Consider the following 20,757-nt stretch of genomic DNA (forward strand, 5'->3'; position numbering starts at 1 on the left):
CATTGGTAGAAAGCATAGAGATAAATAGGACTCAGCTTTATATCTGTGCCATTATAGCAACAGCATGCCCATGCTAAAATGGCTTGTTGGCCTCAATCATTTTAACAACAAATCAATACAGAAAGTACATAAGGGAACACAAGTATATATAGATTATATATAATGGACAATCGAGCTAGGGGGTACAATATCACATAACAATTACACAAGGACCTTAAGGGACATACTTACAATTCTAACAGCTTTTTTGTTAGTAGAGTATTTAATAGTCTTAAAATACAGTTCAATTTCTTTTTGTAGGGTAAGAAAATGTGTTTTTTTGTTAGTAAATTTACATTTGTGTATATGAAATTTGGCCAAAAGAATAATGAAATTAATTACATCAAAATGTTTCAGCTTATTTTTATCGTATGTAAAGAATCCAAGCAGTACATCTCTCCACAATAGTGTAAAATCTTCATAAATGTGTTCAATTATAAATCTACTGATGTCTTGCCAGTTTTCTTACATGTATACAATGCCAAAAAAGATGCAACACTGTTTCTGGGTGGTCATTACAAAAGGAGCAATTTGAGTTGATGTTTTCCTTAAACTTCTTCATATAGTGGTTGGCAGGATAATATTTATGAATACTTTTAAAGGAAACCTCCTAAATTGTGTTAACAAGTAGGTATGTGTGTGGCAACATCCAAACTTTTTTCCAACAGATATTATCAATAAATCCATTCCAATAAGGCATGACATGAGGTATAGATACAACATCCTGCTGAAACAAGGTTCGTATCGCTCTGTTGTTGAATGGGCCAAAAGAGAAACAAATCTTTCCTACTGATGAGTCAACAGGGTCAATAGAAGGTAGGCTCTGAGGGTCAGGTCTTGACACGTTCCTGAATAACAGAGCAACACCTGAGGGAATGGCGTCTAAAACAATTGCAAAATCTTTAGGTGTTACAGGGACCTTGTAAAGAGATAAGAATTCCTTATAACTGAGTAAAAGACCCTCTGCATTTACCAGTTGGCTCACCAATATGATATTATTTCGGAACCAATATTCTAAAAACAAAGAGGTATTTTTATACAATATATCCCGATTATTCCATATATAATATATGTGTGGAGAAAAATTGTGTTTATAAATTAAGGACCATGACAAGAAAACCTGCCGATGAAAAGCAGAAAGTTTCACTGGAATTTTGTCAATATTATAATTGCACAACAACATGAAGTTAAGGCCACCAAAAGTAGAGAAGACATGATGAGGAATAACATTCCAGATAGAAGTGGGTCTTCTTAGGAATTGTTTTGTCCAATTGATCTTAAAACTATTATTTAAAGTAGTAAAGTCCAGAAAATTCAGTCCACCATTCTCATAAGTGTTCATTACAACAGTTTTCCTAATGTAATGGGTACGGTTTCTCCTCAATCATTCTCTATGGTAAAAACACGTCCGCTGGTCTAAAGGCGTCTCGCGCAGAACTGCGCATTGACGTCTCAAACCACAACCCCCGGCCTGGTCGGTCTCGCAAACGTTTCCAGAAGCCTCGCGATGTTGTACCTCTGGATTTAGAAACTCTGTGCTGGTACTTAGCTAGCTAGCTACATTATTTGAATGTTTACATGACTGTTTCTCTGCGTTGGTAGCAGATAATAATCAAAAATGAGCAACGAAGCGGTCTTTGAAACAATTGAAGAGGTCAATAAGCATATCTCACACGTCGAAGAGTCAACCTGTGTGAAATATATTTCTTACCGTGTGGACAAGCGCTTCAATGACCAAGGTAAGCTAGCTAGCAAGCTAAAGAGCTTCACAGATATAACAATGAGACAGACATTTCACCGGATGTATAAATGTGATGCATCCTGTTGGCGTTTCCTCTCTACCCCAAATATGGTGATGAGAGGAATCCCAGTGGCCGGCAGTGAGAGAAGATGGAGCGAGATGGATTTTCGCCAACATTGCAAATTTTCTCATTGATGAAAAATTTGATCTTTATACAGTTCTTTTAGATGTATAATCTGTAAGAGATTGGACTGTGTTTTGTAGACTTCACCCTTTGCCACGGTTTTAAAAATATACGTTCTTTAGAAGGAGTGCAAGGGCACTTCACAGAGTAGTCGTTCCCTAAAGGAGATATGCAAATCAATGCTAGAACGCGCCAATAGGATCTCAGTAGCTCGTGCTTGGCTCTGCCCATCTCCTTGCTTCTTCTGCTCACTATGATTAATTTGCTCCTATTGGAAACTACAGGCTCTAGTCTATCTTGGGTTAGTTATAAAACATCTTTGAGAGTGTTCTGGAGCAAACGTGCATTGATCAAGCTACTGATATCTTTTAGCCCTTCTATACTATTTAGCTACTGATACTACTATACTAAGTAGCCATTGATTGATTATTATTCTTATGTAGCTAGTGATGTATATTCTGCAAACTACTGGGGTGTATTCATTAGTCGTAAACCGTTTACTCAATACATAAAATGTTTTGCAAAATAAAACAAGTTTCTATATGACAAATTCAGGTAGGTCCCTCCCCATTTTGTTCTGTTCTGTTTGCTCTGTTAGCTTCTGTTTGGTACCTAGACAGTAAACGATTTCCATTGCAAAACGGTTTGCAACAGAATCCGACTAATGAATACACCCCTGGACTCATGGCTCTTTCAATGTGTTCTGCTAAACAGGTTGGAAACCACAGGACCACAAGAACAGGCTATACTGGGAATGGAAGTACGGCAAGGGTACTCCCTGTATCCCCTTTGACGGCGTACCCTTTGTGTTCATCGGACACAAACTGATGGGATGCCACAGGGGCCGGGCAAAGTGTGGAATCAAGAAGAGGCAGGAACTTGAGGATCAAAGGGTGCTACTATCTATGATATTCTGAAACGGCTTTTAAGTGTTCCATGTAAATGATTAGGACATATTGTGCATCTGAACCTGGATCAAATTCATTAGGACACATCATAGCAAAACTTTTCAAAACATTGTGCAACGGAAAAAGGAAAGGAGCTTTTCTTATTGGAGTTCAGGTTGTCCCACCTTATTTCAGTAAATTTTCTTCCATATGGTGCCTAATCAAATAACATTTTATTGGTCGAATACACATATTTAGCAGATGTTATTGCAGGTGTAGCGAAATGCTTGTGTTCCTAGCTCCAACAGTGCAGTAATATTTAACAACAATATGCACAAATCTAAAAGTAAAAGCATGGAATTAAGAAATATATAAATATTAGGACAAGCAATGTCAGAGTCCGGAGTGTTGTGTGTGTGTGTGTGTGTGTGTGTGTGTGTGTGTGTGTGTGTGTGTGTATATATATATATATATACACTGCTCAAAAAAATAAAGGGAACACTTAAACAACACAATGTAACTCCAAGTCAATCACACTTCTGTGAAATCAAACTGTCCACTTAGGAAGCAACACTGATTGACAATACATTTCACATGCTGTTGTGCAAATGGAATAGACAAAAGGTGGAAATTATAGGCAATTAGCAAGACACAAAGGCGGAGGTAGTGGTCCTGCTGCTGGGTTGTTGCCCTCCTACGGCCTCCTCCACGTCTCCTGATGTACTGGCCTGTCTCCTGGTAGCGCCTCCATGCTCTGGACACTACGCTGACAGACACAGCAAACCTTCTTGCCACAGCTCGCATTGATGTGCCATCCTGGATGAGCTGCACTACCTGAGCCACTTGTGTGGGTTGTAGACTCCGTCTCATGCTACCACTAGAGTGAAAGCACCGCCAGCATTCAAAAGTGACCAAAGCATCAGCCAGGAAGCATAGGAACTGAGAAGTGGTCTGTGGTCACCACCTGCAGAACCACTCCTTTATTGGGGGTGTCTTGCTAATTGCCTATAATTTCCACCTTTTGTCTATTCCATTTGCACAACAGCATGTGAAATGTATTGTCAATCAGTGTTGCTTCCTAAGTGGACAGTTTGATTTCAGAGAAGTGTGATTGACTTGGAGTTACACTGTGTTGTTTAAGTGTTCCCTTTATTTTTTTGAGCAGTGTATATATACAGTGTATATATATATATACACTTCCATTCAAAAGTTTGGGGTCACTTAGATATGTCCTTGTTTTTGAAAGAAAAGCACTTTTTTTGTCCATTAAAATAACATCAAATTGATCAGAAATACAGTGTAGACATTGTTAATGTTGTAATTGACTATTGTAGCTGGAAACGGCAGATTTTTTTATGGAATATCTACGTAGGCGTACAGAGACCCATTATCAGCAGCCATCACTCCTGTGTTCCAATGGCACGTTGTGTTAGCTAATCCAAGTGTATCATTTTAAAAGTCTAGTTGATCATTAGAAAACCCTTTTGCAATTATGTTAGCACAGCTGAAAGCTGTTGTCCTGATTAAAGAAGCAATAAAACTGGCCTTTAGACTAGTTAGGTATCTGGAGCATCAGCATTTGTGGGTTCGATTACAGGCTTAAAATGGCCAGAAACAAAGAACTTCCTTCTGAAACTCGTCAGTCTATTCTTGTTCTGAGAAATTAAGGCTATTACATGTGAGAAATTGCCAAGAAACTGAAGATCTCGTACAACGCTGTGTACTACTCCCTTCACAGAACAGCGCAAACTGGCTCTAACCAGAATAGAAAGAGGAGTGGGAGGCCCCAGTGCACAACTGAGCAAGAGGACAAGTACATTAGAGTGTTTAGTTTGAGAAACAGATGCCTCACAAGTCCTCAACTGGCAGCTTCATTAAATAGTACACGCAAAACACCCGTCTCAACGTCAACAGTGAAGAGGCGACTCCGGGATGCTGGCCTTCTAGGCAGAGTTCGTCTTTTCTTTTTATTGGCCAGTCTGAGATTAGGCTTTTTCTTTGCAACTCTGCCTAGAAGGCCAGCATCCCGGAGTTGCCTATTCACTGTTGACGTTGAGACTGGTGTTTTGCGGGTACTATTAAAAAATGTGCTGTTTACAGCTTTCATTTACAACATTAACGATGTCTACACTATATTCTGATCAATTTGATGTTATCTTAATGGAAAATTTTAAAATATTTTTTTTAAACCAAAAACAAGGACATTTCTAAATGACCCCAAACACGCGTGTGTGTATATATATATATATATATATATATATATATATATATATATATATAGTACCAGTCAGAAGTTTGGAAATACCTACTCATTCAAGGGTTTTGCTTTAGTTTGACTATTTTCTACATTGTAGAATAATAGTGAAGACATCAAACCTATGAAATAACACATTGAATCATGTAGTAACCAAAAAAGTGTTAAACAAATCAAAATATATTTTATATTGGTAATTCTTCAAGGTAGCCACTCTTTCCCTTGATGACAGCTTTGCACACTCTTGGCATTCATGAGGACTGCCACAAGAAAGGAAGACCCAGAGTTACCTCTGCTGCAGAGGATAACTTCATCAGAGTTACCAGCCTCAGAAATTGCAGCCCAAATATATGCTTCACAGAGTTCAAAAGACACATCTCAACATCAACTGTTCAGAGGAGACTGCGTGAATCAGGCCTTCATGGTCGAATTGCTTCAAAGAAACCACTACTAAAGGACACCAATAAGAATAGACTTGCTTGGGCCAAGAAACACGAGCAATGGACATTAGACCCGTGGAAATCTGTTCTTTGGTCTGATGAGTCCAAATTTGAGATTTTTGATTCCAACCGCCGTGTCTTTGTGAGACGCAGAGTAGGTGAACGGATGATCTCCGCATGTGTGGTTCCCACTGTGAAGCATGGAGGAGGAGGTGTGATGGTGTGGGGGTGCTTTGGTGACACTGTCTGGGATTTATTTATAATTCAAGGCACACTTAACCAGCATGGCTACCACAGCATTCTGCAGCGATACGCCATCCCATCTGATTTGCGCTTAGTGGGACTATTTTCAACAGGACAATGACCCCACACACTTTTCCAGGCTGTGTCAGGGCTATTTGACCAAGAAGGAGAGTGATGGAGTGCTGCAACAGATGACTTGCCCTCCACAATCCTCTGACCTCAACCCAATTGAGATGGTTTGGGATGAGTTGGAACACAGAGTGAAGGAAAATCTACATGATTCCATATGTGTTATTTCATAGTTTTGAAGTCTTCACTATTGTTCTACATGGTAGAAAATAGCAAAAATAAAGAAAAACCCTGGAATGAGTAGGTGTGTCCAAACTTTTCACTGGTACTGTGTGTGTGTGTGTGTGTGTGTGTGTGTGTGTGTGTGTGTGTGTTGTATAGACATTATGGACAGTATGTGGATAGAATATTTAGTGTATCTGTTGAATACGTAGGATAGAATAGTGTGTTTATATACAGACAAAGTTGAATAGGATGGCATTGACTAGAATACAGTATATAAACTCAGCAAAAAAGAAACGTAAAAAAAGAAACGTACTCACTGTCAACTGCGTTTATTTTCACCAAACTTAACATGTGTAAATATTAGTATGAACATAACAAATAACAACTGAGACATAAACTGAAAAAGTTCCACAGACATGTGACTAACAGAAATTGAATAATGTGTCCCTGAACAAAGGGGGGGTCAAAATCAAAAGTAACAGTCAGTATCTGGTGTGGCCACCAGCTGCATTAAGTACTACAGTGCATCTCCTCCTCATAGACTGCACCAGATTTGCCCGTTCTTGCTGTGAGATGTTACCCCACTCTTCCACCAAGGCACCTGCAAGTTCCCGAACATTTCTGGGGGGAATGGCCCTAGCCCTCACCCTCCGATCCAACAGGTCCCAGACGTGCTCAATGGGATTGAGATCCGGGCTCTTCGCTGGCCATGGCAGAACACTGACATTCCTGTCTTGCAGGAAATCACGCACAGAACGAGCAGTATGGCTGGTGGCTTTGTCATGCTGGAGGGTCATGTCAGGATAAGCCTGCAGGAAGGGTACCACATGAGGGAGGAGGATGTCTTACCTGTAACACACAGCATTGAGATTGCCTGCAATGACAACAAGCTCAGTCCAATGATGCTGTGACACACCCGCTCCAGAGTACAGGCCTCGGTGTAACGCTCATTCCTTCGACGATAAACGCGAATCCGACTCTCACCCCTGGTGAGACAAAACCGTGACTCGTCATTGAAGAGCACTTTTTGCCAGTCCTGTCTGGTCCAGCGACGGTGGGTTTATGCCCATAGGTGACGTTGTTGCCAGTGATGTCTGGTGAGGACCTGCCTTACAACAGGCCTACAAGCCCTCAGTCCAGCCTCTCTCAGCCTATTACGGACAGTCTGAGCACTGATGGAGGGATTGTGCGTTCCTGGTGTAACTCGGGCAGTTGTTGCAATCCTGTACCTGTCCCGCAGGTGTGATGTTTGGATGTACCGATCCTGTGCAGGTGTTGTTACACGTGGTCTGCCAATGCGAGGATGATCAGCTGTCCTTCCTGTCTCCCTGTAGCGCTGTCTTAGGCGTCTCACAGTACGGACATTATAATTTATTGCCCCGGCCACATCTGCAGTCCTCATGCCTCCTTGCAGCATGCCTAAGGCACGTTCACGCAGATGAGCAGGGACCCTGGGCATCTTTCTTTTAGTGTTTTTCAGAGTCAGTAGAAAGGCCTCTTTAGTGTCCCAAGTTTTCATAACTGTGACCTTAATTGCCTACCGTCTGTAAGCTGTTAGTGTCTTAACGACCGTTCCACAGGTGCATGTTCGTTAATTGTTTATGGTTCATTGAACAAGCATGGGAAACAGTGTTTAAACCCTTTACAATGAATATCTGTGAAGTTATTTGGATTTTTACGAATTATCTTTGAAAGACAGGGTCCTGAAAAACAGATGTTTCTTTTTTTGCTGAGTTTACATATGAAATGAGTAAAACAGCATTTAAACACTATTAGTGACCAGTGTTCCATTATTACAGTGACCAGTAATTCCATGTCTATGTACATAGGACAGCGGCCTCTAAGGTGCAGGGTTGAGTAACCGGGTGGTAGCTGGCTAGTGACAGTGACAATTCAGGTCAGGGTACTGGGTGGAGGCCGGCTAGTGATGGCTATTTAACAGTCTGATGGCTTTGAGATAGAAGCTGTTTTTCAGTCTCTCGGTCCCAGCTTTGATGGACTTGTACTGACCTCGCCTTCTGGATGATAGCGGGTTGAACATGCCTTGTCTCGGGTGGTTGATGTCGGGTGGTTATGGTCCTTGATGATAATGAATATGACCCTGGTTTCATCAATGCTTCAAGGTAGTTGTGGGGTTCACAACCAATCTCAACAATTCCATTCTCACCTGCCACTCATTTTGGTCTTTCAGGCAAAAGATGGCAAGGAAAAAAGAAACCTGTTGCTGAAAACCAAGAAGGTAGCATGCCCTGCTGTGTTCACAATCAGCCGCATTGTCAAGTTCCCTGGATTCAAGGTACGGGTGAAATACTGTGTTTATGTTTATATATGTTTATTATGTAACTCCAGTGACCGCGCACCACAGTCAACATTAGGATGCACATCAGACTAATATACATAATTATATCTGTGTGTGTGTGTGCGCTCGCTCCATACTGCATCAGTTGGAGAAGGACACATCACGGTTGAGGAGGGTCATGTCTATTTCCATCAAACAAGCTCTCCAGACAGACCCAGCCTCGGTGCAGTGGAAGATACAGTATTTCCTCAAAATACCCAGTGTCACTGACCACAAGGGCCATCCTATTGGAAAGGTATTACTATGTTATTACTATACTATGACCATGGGATCTATTGCATTGGACTCTCTTTAGGCTACATAACTAGTATCTGTATGCCTGTATGTCTGTTCGGTACACAGATGTAATAAAACCTTGATCTCTTAAAATTCCCTGTGGAATACAAGTATGTGACCCTGTAACAGTGGTTAGGGGTATTTTCTCCCTACTTAACAAAAGCCACTCTCTCCTCGTTCCCTCAGGGTGCAGATCAGATGGACGACAGGGTCAAAGGTTACATCCGAGCGTTGGTGCAGCAGGGGGTGAGGAAGGTGAAGGAGGTAAAGAACCAGATGGTCCAGTACGTGTGGACGGAGCTGTTCCGAGACACGACCCCGCCGCCGCTGAGGCGCTTCTTCCCCACAGAGAAAACCATCCATGCCGTCATGGCTCAGGTCATCGCAGAGGAACACTACAGCAACATAGACCTGGTCAACCTGCTGGTGAGAAGGCTGTGCTGCACTCCATCATTCCCACCTATTCATCAGATATTTGGATTGTCTTCTGAGATAAGGCCATTGGGGCTTGTGGTGTTAGCTGTATGTTTTCAATGCAATTTATGAACAGTTTGTATGCATGTCACCCACCCTCTTTGAAACACTTGTTTAAAGGGGCATTTTAGTCACTATTGTTTCATTAGTCTACTTTTTGATATAGTTCCAAAACATTCTGCATGTCAACATTCATGCTTTCAGTATATATTGCTTTCAGTCTCCTGATGCCCAAAATCAAGCAAGTGAATATGTTGGGTAAGGATAAACCGACAGTTGTGCTGAAAACATGAGGCATTGATACGTTATATTCTTCTAGAATCAATGAGTAAATATCAAGAATTGAAATGACAATTGAATAGTTTCCAAAATCCCAGTCTGTAGCTTTCAGTTTGGTTGATTGTGTGTCAGTGCCTGTTTCTGTGCATGATAAAAAGAGACTTGACAAGCCTTTATTATACAATTCAGGAACCCACATGCAGAGTTTTCCACGGATTCAAGAAAAATAAATTCATAACAGCTTTGTGGTGCGTTATCCTTACATGGGAAGAGCAGAAAGCCACTGAAAATGTTTGTTGTCATCAGATCAGAGCCTGGAGTCTTTCCAGAGACTCCTTTCTCCACCAACAAAGGCTGTGTTTACTAATTGATATGTTTACATCAGATCTTTTTCAGAACTGATCTGATTGGTCAAAAGACCAATTAGTGAAAAAAAGATCAGAACTGGGCTGCCTGTCTAAACGCAGCCAGAGTCACTGAATTGGATACATAGTCATTGCCTCCATTGCGATTGTATTTATATTTTAGTAATTTAGCAGACGTTTTCATCCAGAGTGACTTACATGAACAATTAGGGTAAAGTGCCTTGCTCAAAGGGCACAGACAGATTTTTCACCTAGTCGGCTGATTCTAACCGGCAACCTTTCTATTACTGGCCCAACGCTCTTAACCGCTAGGCTACCTGCCACCCTACTTGTTGACAGTAGATGCTGGCCATTTATTATGTAAATCTACAACAACAACTGGGTTGAGTGATGTCATTCTCTTGGACCCCACCACTCTCTCCCTGAGCCCATTCCCCAAACAGACAGAACAGCAACACCAGCAGAGCTAAAGCACCCCTCATTCTGGAACTGCTTTTTAGAAAGTATGTAGTCTGAAACTTCTACACACTGGGTATGGTGAATTAATACATGGGAACTTTAACAGGTGTCCTCAGTGGAACATTTTGAGAACCAAGGACTGTGTGTGATGTAACAGAGCACAGATAAATATTACTCCATGACATAAGGCCATGGGAATATCACTGCTGTGGTTTAGAATAAGACAGACATGTTATAGCAAAAGTCAAGGTGCACAACCATATATAAAGCTCACACTGGCGCAAAAATGAGTTTGGTTAGCACTGAAATAATTGAAAGGACGCAAAAGTTTCACCTCAGCTATTAACCATAACCCCTCCCCTCCCCCCCTTAGACCTTGGCAGAGAATTGGAAGGCGGAAGCTCCTAGAATCAACTTCCTGCTTAGGGTTCAATCAGAGAGCGAGAACCTGTTGCTCTGCTACCAGACAGACTGGCAGCGGCGGCTGCTTCGGCAGTATGGCAAGGAGGTGTGCTTCCTGGACGCGGCCTATAAGAGGACGCGCTTCCCCCTGCCACTCTTCTTCCTGTGCGTGCGCACCAATGTGAGCGTGGCGCCGGTGGGCCTGTTTGTGGTGCAGTCGAGGAGCGCCGAAGCCTTGGGGGAGGCGCTGGGGGTGTTCAGGCAGTGGAACCGGGGCTGGAGCCCAGCCTACATCCTCACTGAACACTGCCCTGTGGAGATGAAGGCGGTGGAGGCAGCATTCACAGGTGAACAGTGGTGAGGTTTTAATGTTAGCTATGAGGTGGGAAAAGCAAGTTAGCTTCATAATGTGCTCTCAACACTGTTGGCTGTGAGTTTCAGGATTTTCTTTTGAAAAGACCTGTTGGTCAAGAACATGTTTAATCTTTTACAATCTCTAAATACTAGAGGATGAGGGTGTTAGAGTTTGATAATTACGGACTGTTTCTCATTCCAATCTCAGGTGCTCAGGCAGTCTTCAGCGATCACCTGCGGGAGAGGACCTGGACCAAGTGGCTGAGCAACCGGTCGCGAGCCATCACCAACCAGGAGGGGATCTTTGATATGATGAAGGCCATCGCTGGAGCCCTTACCAGAGAGCAACACCAGGGGGCAGTAGAACTATTACAGCAGAGCCCCATCTGGTTGGAAAAGAGACAACTTTTCAAGAACTGGTTCACTAACAAGTGGCTGTCAGAGGAGAAGGTTTGTAGTGCACATGTCAATTAATGAAATCGCAGGGGCAATGGGGTCAGGTCCTGGACCTGCTGTGTCTTCACCTGCGTATTAATGAAGGTCAGGGTGGTTAGACGGAAAGCAGATCTCAGACCTGTGCTTAGAGGTGCTTTCATCCTGAAGCAGACAGCATGTTTAAACCACACCTACTGTATGTAGACAGTCTGTAGAAGTAACAGTAGCAAGTGTGTTATGTTTTTGCTAGCTGAATCCATGATGCGGTATCTAGCTATAGATCCATAATATGCTAGCTATAGGTCCATAATGTGCATCCTAGTCTAATGGGGCATACAGTGGTTGGCTACATGCTCTTGTTTTTGTTCATTCAGAGATGGGCGAACGCCGTGAGGGTTGATATTGTCAACTTTGTGTCTATGGTGAACGGAGGTCTGGAGATGCAGAGCGACTTTTTCACACATAATAACATGAAGGTCCATAAAAAAGACACCCTGAGCCAAATGCTGCAGTTCCTTGTTGACGACTACTTCCCACAGATGCACCAAAGGTAAGTTTGTTTTAGAATAGGATTCAATGTAATTTAGAATAGTATTTGCTGTCAAAAGTAGTCTTCTGTTGAGATATCTGCTAAATTTATGGAAGATAAACACCATATAATTTACAGTGCTTATCTTCTCCATTGGGGTTAAGATGTAGGATGTGGACTCATCTTGACATTTGACTACTTTTGTAAACTTTTATTTTGGAGTGTAATTCCCCTTTAATGTAAGTGTTTTGATGTTTGGTCAGTCTAAACCTGCTACACTCCCTGAACCTCCAGGTACACAGACCTCAACAGCCAGTCCTCTGGCGAGTACAGCCTCAACCCCACTGTGCCTCCGTTCCTGTGGCATCGCCCTTGGAGTGTGGTGGCCCTGGTGATGGACAACATGTCTGCGGCCCTGCAATACCCCGACATCGTGGTGGAGCAGGCCAGCGACACCGCCAACGGCACCTTCCGGGTGAAGAGTCTGGCAGAGACCAGGGCAGCGTGGTCCTACACGGTCAGCTTCGGTTCAGAGTCCACCTGGCCCTCCTGTGAGTGTGAGGTGTGGAGGGACCAGCGCCTGCCCTGTGAACACTTCTGTCACGTCTTCAGGTCTGAGCCTAACTGGACCTGGGAGCACCTGTGTCCCAAATACAGGGACCACCCTTTGCTCACACTGCATTCACAGACCATTCACACCACAACAGAGGAGATAGAGGAAGCCCTCAATGGTCTAATGCATCTCTCCCCAGCTTCCCCAGTCTCTCTTCAGTGGGATGGGCCTGAAGAAACAGTGCCACTGGTGCAAACTCCTCAAACTCCACAGTTACAACTGCATAGCATACAAACACAGTGGGTGGCCCCACAGGCTTCACAGGGTCTGCGGGAGAGGGAGGAACTGAGGAGGGAGTGTGTGGCCAAACTCAAATCCATCATGGAGAATGTGAGCGGGATCAACGACATTGACCACCTACAGGAGCTCAGGCAGAAACTGGACGTTCTCCAGGCTCAGAGTGAGGCCATGGTGATTCAGAAGGACGCTAGCGTCAAAACAGTTTCCACCTCCAAGGGGAAGAGAAAAAGGGCAGGGGTGGAGATTATCGTGGCCATGCCCAAACGCATCAAAGTACTCTCCCAGGTTGATGTAGAAAATGTTCAGAAATAGCTTTTTTCTAAAGAGGGAAAATAAAGTACGGTATTAATCAGGTTGTTGCTCTTATTTCTTTCTAACTCTTTGTTAGGATGTTATCACTTTGTATCTAGTTCTAGAAAGTGTTTGACTGCTTGTTCACAAGAGTCAGCTTGATGTAAGACGCTGCGCACGTTCACAAACCTTTCCATAACAAATTAATAAATCAGTTAAATTGCACAGTCCAGACTATTTAGAAATTAGCCAAGTATCTCAACTCCAGACGGAGTTGAGTGGAACCTAGAGTTTTTGGAGTGAACCTCCAACTTTTCTTCAAGTCGCTGTACAATCGATACTTCAAAATTGTAAATTCTTAAACCCTTACCGTGTACCTATTTTTGTCCTCTCTGGCTTTCTTTGTTTGCTGAAATCCATACCTTTTAAATAAAAAGTTAATCAAATACAACCACTGATTGTTTCCTCATTGAAATTCATTTGGCATATTTGCGCTGAGTTGCCATGTTCGAGCAACAGCCAGTGGCATCATGCCCATAGGGGGCACAAAAGCACGTGCCCCCTCAGATTTTTCCATTTTATTTATTTTTATTAAAAACTAAACTTAAGTTTTAAGCCCACGTTTTATCATAATTATTTATAAAAATATCTGTCAGTGGTATTTTGCATCGGGAGCACACTGAATGGACCAGGCAAAGAGTACCCCCTTCCTCCATTCTCCCTAGTAAGTGTGTGATTCCAAGGTGCACAACGCAAAGAGATGCCTAGGCAGGACACACGATACTGTAGTGCATGCAGTATCATCAGTAGAGGAGGAAAGAGAGCGTACAGCAGTGGACAACGACCTGCTCTCAGAAGTTCAAGGCCGACCACGGTACTGCAGGCACAGTTAACAGAAAACAGGATCCCCATTATCGTGAATGCAAAAATGGCAGTCTTCGTGGTGAATCATTGTGTAAAGAATTGTTTTTCGAAGACAATCATGGTATCAATAATTGCTTCTAATACATCAGATGTACCCTGGTCGGCCTTCAACTGACCCTTCTCATTGAGTTACTCAATGAGAAGGGTCAGCATTGAGCTAGCCTGCAATGTCACTTCCTGGAGTAGTTCAAACTGTGCATGTTATCAAATACAGTACAGTAAGCAGAAACTGCTTCTCCAATATAAATCCCCCGATAACGCTTGTAGACGATGTCATGGTGACGTTGGCTAGCTAAGCTCATGCACAGAAACAGTCATTGGTTCTAACCGTCGTGCAGGCCGTCAAATCAAAGGCACTCCTTCCATATACAGTGTTTTTGGAAAAATTTTGACGTATGCAGTTTGTCATTTTCACGAGGTTGGAGTAATAATTATAAATAATTTGTACATTGCAAATTGACAGCATGAAACCCACAGATATAGTATTTGACAAAAACATAATAATTTTGAACCTTACATTGAGAAATAGATGTATAAATGAAAATCACTTTGAGCTGATTTCCTGGTGATTTATTTTTTCATATCACTTTTTCACTTTTTATTTCGTGATATCCAATTGGTAGTTACAGTCTTGTCCCATCACTGCAACTCCCGTACGGAATACGGGAGAGGTGAAGGTTGAGAGCCATGCATACTCCGTAACAACACCCTGCCAAGCCGCACTGCTTTCTGACACACTGCTCGCTGAACCTGGAAGCCAGCTGCACCAATATGTCGAAGGAAACACTGTACAACTGTCGACTGTGTCAGTGTGCATGTGCCCGGCCCGCCACAGGAGTTGCTAGAGCGCGATGGGACAAGGACGTCCCGGCCAGCCAAACCCTCCCCGAACCCGGAGAATGCTAGGTCAATTGTGCGTCGTCTCATGAGTCTCCCGGTCGCGGCTGGCTGCGACACAGTCCGGGATTGAACCCGGATCTGTAGTGACGCCTCAAACACTGCAATGCCTTAGACCGCTGCACCACTCGGGAGGCCAATTTCCTGGTGATTTTACAGCCTTTAATGTCCAACAATGAAATAAATATATATTTACTGTATATATATATATACATTACCAATCAAAAGTTTGGACACACCTACTCATTCAAAAGTTTTTCTTTATTTTTACTATTTTCTTCAATGTAGAATAATAGTGAAGACATCAAAGCTATGAAATAACACTTATGGAATTATGTAACCAAAAAAGTGTTAAACTGTCACGTTCCTGACCTTATTTCCTTTGTTTAGTCTTTGTTTAGTTGGTCAGGACGTGAGCTGGATGGGCATTCTATGTTTTGTGTTTCTATGTTGGGTTTGTTGTTTGGCCTAATATGGTTCTCAATCAGAGGCAGGTGTTTGTCATTGTCTCTGATTGGGAACCATATTAAGGTAGCCTGTTTTCACTGTTGGTTTGGGCTGCCCCTCAGTCCGGAGCTGCCCCTCAGTCCGGAGCTGCACCTCAGTCCGGAGTTGCACCTCAGTCCAGAGCTGCCCCTCCGTCCAGAGGCGCCCATCAGTCCAGTGGGGTTAATTTGGAGGGTCGCCGTTAAGAGGAGGCCACGGAAGCGAGGATTAACTATGGTGGGGTGGGGGCCACGTCCAGCGCCAGAGCCGCCACCGTGGACAGATATAGGTTCAGGTTTTGCGGCCGGAGTCCGCACCTTGGGGAGGGGGTGGGGGTACTGTCACGTTCCTGACCTTATTTCCTTTGTTTAGTCTTTGTTTAGTTGGTCAGGACGTGAGCTGGATGGGCATTTTATGTTTTGTGTTTCTATGTTGGGTTTGTTGTTTGGCCTAATATGGTTCTCAATCAGAGGCAGGTGTTTGTCATTGTCTCTGATTGGGAACCATATTAAGGTAGCCTGTTTTCATAGTTGGTTTGTGGGTGATTGTTCCTGTTTGTGCGTTCATGTGTTTTATGTTCTCTAGTTCAGGACTGTAGCTTCGTTGGTTTTCGTTTGTTTATTGTTTTGTTCGTATTGAAGAAGTATTCTAATAAATATGGATACATACCACGCTGCGCTTTGGTCCTCCTCTCCTTCTACCGACGGAAGCCGTTACAGAATCACCCATCAAACCCGGACCAAGCAGCGTGGTAACGGGCAGCAGCGACAGCAGCAGCAGCAGCGGCCCATTACACAGGACTCCTGGACATGGGAGGAAATTCTGAACGGTAAGGGACCCTGGGCTAAAACTGGAGAATATCGCCGCTCTCGTGAAGAGCTGGAGGCAGCTAAAGCCGAGAGGCGGTAGTATGAGGAGGCAGCACGGAAGCGAGGCTGGAAGCCTGAGAGTCAGCCCCAAAAATTTCTTGGGGGGGGGGGGGGGGGATAAAGGGGAGTGTGGCGAAGTCAGGTAGGAGACCTGCGCCAACTTCCCGTGCTTACCGTGGAGAGCGAGAGTACGGGCAGACACCGTGTTATGCGGAAAAGCGCACGGTGTCTCCTGTACGTGTGCTTAGCCCGGTGCGGTACATCCCAGCTCCACGTATCGGCCGGGCTAGAGTGGGCATCGAGCCAGGTGCCATGAAGCCGGCTCAACGCATCTGGTCTCCAGTGCGTCTCCTCGGGCCGGTGTACATGGCACCAGCCTTACGCATGGTGTCCCCGGTTCACCAGCACAGCCCAGTGCGGGCTATTCCACCTCGCCGCACTTCCACCTCTGCCCGTCTGCCCAGCGCCACCTGCGCTGCCCGTCTGCCCAGCGCCGCCTGCGCTGCCCGTCTGCCCAGCGCCGTCTGAGCTGCCCGTCTGCCCAGTGCCGTCTGAGCTGCCCGTCTGCCCAGTGCCATCTGAGCTGCCCGTCTGTCCTGAGCCTTCGCCCATCTGTCCTGAGCCTTCAAAGCCGCCCGTCTGTCCTGAGCCTTCAGAGCCGTCCGTCAGTCAGGAGCCGCCAGAGCCGCCCGCCAGTCAGGAGCCGCCAGAGCCGCCCGCCAGTCAGGAGCCGCCAGAGCCGCCCGCCAGTCAGGAGCCGCCAGAGCCGCCCGCCAGTCAGGAGCCGCCTGAGCCGCCCGCCAGTCAGGAGCCGCCTGAGCCGCCCGCCAGTCAGGAGCCGCCTGAGCCGCCCGCCAGTCAGGAGCCGCCTGAGCCGCCCGCCAGTCAGGAGCCGCCTGAGCCGCCCGCCAGTCAGGAGCCGCCTGAGCTGTCCTTCAGCCATGAGCTGCCCCTAAGTCATGAGCTGCCCCTAAGTCCGGAGCTGCCCCTCAGTCCGGAGCTGCCCCTCAGTCCGGAGCTGCCCCTCAGTCCGGAGCTGCCCCTCAGTCCGGAGCTGCCCATCAGTCCAGTGGGGTTAATTTGGAGAGTCGCCGTTAAGAGGAGGCCACGGAAGCGAGGATTAACTATGGTGGGGTGGGGGCCACGTCCAGTGCCAGAGCCGCCACCGTGGACAGATACCCACCCAGACCCTTCCCTATAGGTTCAGCTTTTGCGGCCGGAGTCCGCACCTTGGGGAGGGGGGGGGGGGTACTGTCACGTTCCTGACCTTATTTCCTTTGTTTAGTCTTTGTTTAGTTGGTCAGGACGTGAGCTAGATGGGCATTCTATGTTTTGTGTTTCTATGTTGGGTTTGTTGTTTGGCCTAATATGGTTCTCAATCAGAGGCAGGTGTTTGTCATTGTCTCTGATTGGGAACCATATTAAGGTAGCCTGTTTTCACTGTTGGTTTGTGGGTGATTGTTCCTGTTCGTGCGTTCATGTGTTTTATGTTCTCTAGTTCAGGACTGTAGCTTCGTTGGTTTTCGCTTGTTTATTGTTTTGTTCGTATTGAAGAAGTATTCTAATAAATATGGATACATACCACGCTGCGCTTTGGTCCTCCTCTCCTTCTACCGACGGAAGCCGTTACATAAACAAATCAAAATACATTTTATATTTGACATTATTCAAAGTAGCCACCCTTTGCCTTGATGACAGCTTTGCACACTCTTGGCATTCTCTCAACTAGCTTCACCTGGAATGCTTTTCCAACAGTCTTGAAGGAGTTCCCACATATGCTGAGCACTTGTTGGCTGATTTTCCTTCACTCTGCGGTCCAACTCATCCCAAACCATCTCAATTGGGTTGAGGTCGGGGGATTGTGGAGGCCAAGTCATCTGATGCAGCACAGGTAGTCACCTGGAATGCATTTCAATTAACAGGTGTGCCTTGTTAAAAGTTAAGTTGTGGAATTTCTTTCCTTAATGCATTTGAGACAATTAGTTGTGTTTTGACAAGGTAGGGTTGGTATACAAAAGATAGCCCTATTTGGTAAAAGACCAAGTCCATATTATGGTAAGAACAGCTCAAATAAGCAAAGAGAAACGACAGTCCATCATTACTTTAAGACATGGTCAGTCAATCCGGAAAATGTCAAGAACTTTGAACGTTTCTTCAAGGGCAGTCGCAAAAACCATCCATCGCTATGATGAAACTGGCTCTCATGAGGACCGCCACAGGAAAGAAAGACCCAGAGTTACCTCTGCTGCAGGAGATAAGCTCATTAGAGTTACCAGCCTCAGAAATTGCAGCCCAATAAATGCTTTACGGAGTTCAAGTAACAGACACATCTCAACATCCACTGTTCAGAGGAGATTGCGTGAATCAGTCCTTCATGGTTGAATTGCTGCAAAGAAAACACTACTAAAGGACACCAATGAGAAAAAGAGACTTGATTGGGTCTATAAATATGAGCAATGGACATTAGACCGGTGGAAATCTGTCCTTTGGTCTGATGAGTCCAAATTTTAGATTTTTGGTTCCAACCCCTGTGTCCTTGTGAGACGCAGAGCAGGTGAACGGATGATCTCTGCATGTGTGGTTCCCATTGTGAAGCATGAAGGAGGAGGTGTGATGGTGTGCGAGTGCTCTGCTGGTGACACTGTCAGTGATTTATTGGGACACCCAATCACGGCCGGATGTGATACAACCTGGATTCGAACAAGGGACTGTAGTGACGCCTCTTGCACTGAGATGCAGTGCCTTAGACCACTGCGTCCATGTGTGTGTGTTAACTATTTAACTGTACTCGAACGCTTGAAAGGCCACAAAAAAATTAAATATCGGTTATCGGTATCGCTTTCTTTGTCAAGGAAAATATTGGATATCGGTATCGGCCAAAAATGTCATATCGGTGCATCCGATATATCCCAACCAGAAGCCATGGATTACAGGCAACATCTGCATCAAGCTAAAGGCTAGAGCTGCCGCTTTCAAGGAGCGGGACACTATTCTGGACACTTACAGTATAAGAAATAAGTGACCATCAAACAGGCAAAGCGTCAATACAGGATTAAGATTGAATCCTAAAGGGAAACCCAGCCGCCAGTTTCCCAGTGATGCAAGCCTACCAGATGAGCTAAATGCCTTTTATGCTCGCTTGCATGAGAGCACCAGCTGTTCCAGACGACTGTGTGATAACGCTCTTGGTAGCCGATGTGAGCAAGACCTTTAAAACAGGTCAACATTCACAAAGTCGCAGGCCGTGACAGATTACCAGGATGTGTACTCAAAGCATGTGCGGACCAACTAGCAAGTGTCTTCTGACATTTTCAACCTCTCCCTGACCGAGTCTGTAATACCTACAGTACATGTTTCAAGCAGACCACCATAGTCCCTGTGCCCAAGGAAGCGAAGGTAGCCTGCCTAAATTATTACCGCGCCGTAGCACTCACGTCGGTAGCCATGAAGTGTTTTGAAACGCTGGTCATGGCTCACATCGACAACCTCATCCTGGATACCCTAGACCCACTCCAATTCACATACCCCAACAGATCCACAGATGACGCAATCGCACTCTATACTGTCCTTTCCCACCTGGACAAAAAGAAAACCTATGTATGAATGCTGTTCATTAACTACAGCTCAGCGTTATTAAACACCATAATGCCCACAAAGCTCATCACTAAGCTAAGGACCCTGGGACTAAACACCTCCCTCTGCAACTGGATTCTGGACTTCCTAACGGGCCGCCCCCAGGTGGTAAGAGTAGGCAACACCACATCTGCCACGCTGATCCTCAACACTGGGGCCCCTCAGGGGTGCGTGCTTCACTGTTGGCGTTGAGACTGGTGTTTGCGGGTACTATTTAATGAAGCTGCCAGTTGAGGACTTGTGAGGCGCCTGTTTCTCAAACTAGACACTCTAATGTACTTGTCCTCTTGCTCAGTTGTGCACCGGGGCCTCCCACTCCTCTTTCTATTCTGGTTAGAGACAGTTTGCGCTGTTCTGTGAAGGGAGTAGTACACAGCGTTGTACGAGATCTTCAGTTTCTTGGCAATTTCTCGCATGGAATAGCCTTCATTTCTCAGAACAGACTGACAAGTTTCAGAACAAAGGGCTTTGTTCCTGGCCATTTTGAGCCTGTAATGAACCCACAAATGCTGACGCTCCAGATACTCAACTAGTCTAAAGAAGGCCAGTTTTATTGCTTCTTTAAATCAGAACAGTTTTCAGCTGTGCTAACATAATTGCAAAAGGGTTTTCTAGTGATCAATTAGCCTTTTAAAATGATAAACTTGGATTAGCTAACACAACGTACCATTGGAACACAGGAGTGATGGTTGCTGATAATGGGCCTCTGTACGCCTACTTAGATATTCCATTAAAAATCTGCCATTTCAAGCTACAATAATCATTTACAACATTAACAATGTCTACACTT

General features: G+C 44.8%; 1 protein-coding gene across 1 annotated transcript; it reads left to right on the forward strand.

Moving 5' to 3' along the window:
- The first annotated feature begins 1,526 nt into the window (after positions 1-1,526).
- On the forward strand, positions 1,527-13,609 carry LOC120025880. Its single transcript, XM_038970593.1, has 9 exons — positions 1,527-1,778; positions 2,679-2,857; positions 8,274-8,378; positions 8,527-8,676; positions 8,904-9,143; positions 10,668-11,043; positions 11,259-11,500; positions 11,860-12,035; positions 12,309-13,609. Exons 1-9 carry the CDS (start codon positions 1,658-1,660, stop codon positions 13,177-13,179), a joined length of 2,460 nt encoding a protein of 819 aa, XP_038826521.1. The 5' UTR covers positions 1,527-1,657; the 3' UTR covers positions 13,180-13,609.
- Positions 13,610-20,757: the final 7,148 nt, after the last annotated feature.

Source organism: Salvelinus namaycush, chromosome 31 (genome assembly GCF_016432855.1).
Source record: "Salvelinus namaycush isolate Seneca chromosome 31, SaNama_1.0, whole genome shotgun sequence".
NCBI classification, from domain to species: Eukaryota; Metazoa; Chordata; class Actinopteri; order Salmoniformes; family Salmonidae; genus Salvelinus; species Salvelinus namaycush.

What these genes read in the sequence shown, in the direction of transcription:
- LOC120025880 (XM_038970593.1), top strand. Translation starts at nt 1,658, where the DNA reads ATGAGCAACGAAGCGGTCTTTGAAACAATTGAAGAGGTCAATAAGCAT. An exon ending in CAAGCGCTTCAATGACCAAG is followed by an intron (nt 1,779 to 2,678) that starts GTAAGCTAGCTA and finishes TCTGCTAAACAG; the next exon opens with GTTGGAAACCACAGGACCAC. An exon ending in AGGAACTTGAGGATCAAAGG is followed by an intron (nt 2,858 to 8,273) that starts GTGCTACTATCT and finishes TTGGTCTTTCAG; the next exon opens with GCAAAAGATGGCAAGGAAAA.